Source organism: Echinops telfairi, unplaced genomic scaffold (genome assembly GCF_000313985.2).
Source record: "Echinops telfairi isolate 266 unplaced genomic scaffold, ASM31398v2 ScPeMD7_23;HRSCAF=83, whole genome shotgun sequence".
Classification (NCBI taxonomy): Eukaryota; Metazoa; Chordata; class Mammalia; order Afrosoricida; family Tenrecidae; genus Echinops; species Echinops telfairi.
This window is the reverse complement of record NW_022103920.1, coordinates 38,673,900-38,678,135: the sequence shown is the minus strand read 5'-3', so window position 1 is coordinate 38,678,135 and position 4,236 is coordinate 38,673,900. Positions and strand designations below refer to the sequence as shown.

Sequence of the window (4,236 nt, the reverse complement as noted above, 5' to 3'; positions counted from 1 at the left end):
TGGTTTTCTGCACTGACACCATTTTCTGCTTTTAAACAGTTTCGTAAATTCTTTTTCACTCATTATAGAGCAGGCATTTTCTCAATACATGAAAGTTCTACATTGTGTTTAAGACGTGTCCACATGACAAGTGACTGACTCGTGTCCCCCTGTGGGCTGTGCTTCTGGGGTTTTATTCCCTATCGTGCTGCATGGACCATCACTGTGTGCAGAAGGCTTCTCAGAGCAGTGAGGGTGGGTTTTAGTGGTTTTTGATGCATCTCACTGGATTGCTTTGAAAATGTGATTTGTATGGGTTTACACTCCTACTCGACCATAGGAGGTAGCCGGTTCATCCTAACCTTGTAACTGCCCTTTTACCTGTGAAAACTTGAAAGACAAAAAGGAGGCTGTATTTGAATGTTTAGTTTTAGGTTTGAGCGTGTGATCTACATCGTATTGTGAATTAAGTTTTGAAATATGTGGGACCACGTGAAGTAAGTGGCATGCGCAACATGTCCTGGCCGGGAGGAACAGAAACATTCTGGTTGCCGTTTTGAAACAACTAGGTGATAAAAGAACAAAACATATAAAAGGCAACGTTTGGTTCTTGCAGCGGGGCATGGTGGCCCCGGGAAGGGAAAGCAAGATGGAACACATTTCCTTCTCCTCGGTCGAGGTGGAAGCATCAACTAATTTGTTCTTCAGAATTTTAAGGCTTTCTCACGACAGCCCTGTGTAATGTTCTCAGCCCAGGCCAGAGCCTCCCTTGAGCCTGGCACTGTGCAGCCCTGTAGGGGTGGGGCCCAGAGGGTGGCCCGCGGTGGCCCTGATGGCTTCCTTTTGAAGTAGGGTGGTGTTTTCTTGCATTTTATAATACTGGCCCCAGAATGCCGGATGTAGAGTAGGTGTCCTGAAAGCCTGAGACCGTCTGCAGATTTGCAAGGATGTTCATTTTCTTCCGCGCTGCTCTTTCCTTAGCCATGGATGTGCAAGCTTTCGAAAGGCTGCTGGGACCTTGCATGGAGATTATGAAGAGGAATATCACCACCTACGAAGAGCAGTTGGTGGCCCTGTTTGGAACAAACATGGACATCGTCGAGCCCTCTGCATGAAGCAAAGGACGGAGAAGAGGGCCTGTGGTGACCAAGGACACAGTAGTGGTTGGTCCACGAGAATGTGTGTGTGTAGATGCCAAGCGTTTTCTGTGATTACAGGATTTGGTTTCATTTTCACTCTTTCTTACATTGACAGTGTATCAGTAAACAGAGTAGTGATTTAATAGTCGATAGGCTTTAACGTCACTTTCTAAGTACTTAGATCATTTAAAAAAAAACTCGACGTGCTGACAAAAATGACTTTCTACTCCGTACAGTTGTGATGTGATGGAAAGGTTTTATCCACATGATTGAAATACATCGGAAAGCATCAGTGTTGGAGACGATAATGAAGGGATGCTTTGGTAGGCGATGTAAGATGTGCTCACTGAGACTCACGCAGCGTGCTGTGCCGTGTCACAGGGAGCCGGAGTGGCCCACGCTGCACAGCATGGCATCCCACCTGTTTTCAACACATTCTGTACCTCTCTCATCAGTACAGTTTTGATAGGGTCTGTTTTGAAGTGTTTCTGGTATGCTAAGTCCTGTGCTGGCCTTGGCCTCTTGGTGACATGGTAAAGAACATCATATGCAATTTTAAAACCTTTTATACTTTTGCAATAAAGTATTGCTTTGACTTCTTTGGCACACTGTCAGTAGTGGACATATTCCAGTGGTCCCCTGACAGGCACTTTGTCCTGATCAGGGTAGATGAGAGTTCCTGCCCACATTTTCCCCTCCAGTAAATGTGCATCTTTGCTTCCTTTTTGTACAACCACCTTCTGTGTTCTCGCTCTTTAAAATCCTGAGTTGGACATTCTGGGTCAAAAGTAATGTTTAGGGGAAAAAATTTTTTTCAAGCTAGTAAGACCTGTTAAATGCTAGCTTTTAGTTCTTTCTAGTAAATGCCTAAGATCCCCTAAATAGTACGTAACAGCAACCAAGAAACCTCCTGTACCAAGAAGTGTTTTAGATGCTCACTAACGTGCTCACGGCACCTCACTCTTGACTCGCCCAGTAGCACAGCCCTTCACAGACATTCGCTCTCCCCCGTTTCTCCTCCTCCTGAGCATTGTGCACACCTGCAACCTCAGTGGTCACCGGCCAGTGAGGAAGGCGTTTCCCTCTTTTTCTATAGAAGCTTCCTCCAAGACAGTAGAAATAAATGTTTATAAGCAAAGTTATACTCAAAGGTAAAAGAAGTTTCTGCCCCTACCACATGTTACTATTAGATTTTGTCATTTGCTTTAATGTAGGCTCACAGTTAACGTACAGAATGAGTTCAACGTAATATGATCATTCATGTGCTTATTGTTCTGCTACACAAGATGATTTTTAATTACACGCACTTAAAGCAATTTAACATGACTGTTAGGACCACAAGACTTACCAATGTTTAGAAATACTAATTCTTATCAGTTGTTCACTTTCAAATGACAAATTTGTTTTGGGAAACATGTTCCAAAAGGAATATGTACATGGATAAACTTATTCTGTGGCTAGTTTGGTCTTAGGGAATGTTTCTAATTATACTTGTACATGAAAATATGGCTAGGGTGTATTAATTGGATAATATATATGTAAGAAATTATAAAAAAAGTACGTAAAGGCATAACTTCTACCACATTTTAGAACATTTTTACTAAACAGATTTCTAAAAGATAGTTCTACATATAGATGCTTTGTTTTCTGTTGTACTATAGATTTTAAAAGCCATGTCAGTAAAACAACAACAACCAAAACAAACAAAAAAAAAAAGAACCCCAAATTCTGGTTTATTATCATGTATTCTTTATTCATGTTTTTCCAGTAAAACATTTTGTTGTATAAGCTGATGGTTAATTACTCATAGAACAGCAAACGAATGCTTATTTAATAAAGAACTCTGATCAAGGCTGTAAATGCCAGTTACATTATTTTCAGTATTGTTGGTTATATTTAAAATTTCCTTATAATAAAGCACACTTTTATAATAAACCGTGTGAATTGGTTTTTAATATGCTCCCCTCCCCCCATGCTTACTGTTTTACTATAACTCAGTAATGCATCGTACAATGGGAAAGCCATGCTTACTGTTTTACTGTAACTCAGTAATGCACCGTACAATGGGAAAGCGCACAGAGATGTGGCCTCCATGCACGCGAACGTCCCTGGTACAATGTGAGGGAGGAAGAATGGTTTGATATGGTAAGAGTTTGTTCTATTCTAACTCGCAGTCATACATGAGTTAAGTCATTGTGGCACACCACCAATTACACTGGCCATTTAGAAGCAGTGAGTGGATAATCTAAGGAATTTATGTGAAACATTATCAAATCAAAACACCTCACACATTTGGCATCCTTTAACTAAGAGGCTCAAGCCAGATTCATATAAGAGGGTTTGGAACAAGGCATATCATTGCTGAGGTCAGATGGTGTGTTAGTCTAGGTAGACTAGAGAAACAAATCCATAGACTCTCGTGTGTATAAGAAAAAGGTTTATATACAAGAGCAATTGAATATTGAGAAAGCATCCCAGCCCAGTCCAGATCAAGTCCATAAATCTGATATTAGCCCATATGTCCGATACCAATCTATAAAGTCCTCTTCAGACTCACAAAACAAATCCAATGATGCCAAATGCAAGATGATCACAGGCCAGTGGGTGATAAGTGTTGTGGATCCAGTGGCGGTAGAAGCATCTCAGTGCTGGCAGAGGTATCCATGTGGTTCCTCCAGTTCCCAGGGTACAGGGTCTATCAGGGTAGTGCCATGTGTCTTGTCAGTAGAGCATCTCTCAGAGAAGTGAGCATTGTCAGTAGAGAGTCCCCAAAGGCGTGAGCAAAGAGAGTCTGTCTCCCGCCTCCAAGGAGGAAATTCAGGAATTCTCAGGAGAAAGCCAGGCCTCATTGGCTATGACCCAATTGACAGACTCCACCCCTTCACTCTTAATCCTCTAAAGTCCCAAACTGACACCAGATTATGTAACTACCACAGATAGAACTTGGCTGGAAGCAAAGAATACCAGAAAGATGCTATTTTTTAATTGACTTTGCTAAGGTATTTGACCATGTGGACCATAAGAAACGATGGATAACCTTGAGGAGAATGGAAATTCCAGAGCGTTTAAGTGTGCTCATGCAGAACTTGGACATGGATCAAGCAGCAATTGTACGAAC

General features: G+C 41.7%; 1 protein-coding gene across 1 annotated transcript in view; it reads left to right on the top strand.

Annotated features, from left to right (window-relative positions):
* The window catches only part of PRKAR2B (protein kinase cAMP-dependent type II regulatory subunit beta), a 79,880-nt gene extending 76,827 nt beyond the window's left edge, over positions 1 to 3,053 (top strand). The window contains exon 11 of the mRNA XM_013004630.2: positions 961 to 3,053. Within this exon, the coding sequence (XP_012860084.1) occupies positions 961 to 1,094 (134 nt within the window). The 3' untranslated portion in view covers positions 1,095 to 3,053. The remainder of the gene's footprint in view (positions 1 to 960) is intronic.
* Positions 3,054 to 4,236: the final 1,183 nt, after the last annotated feature.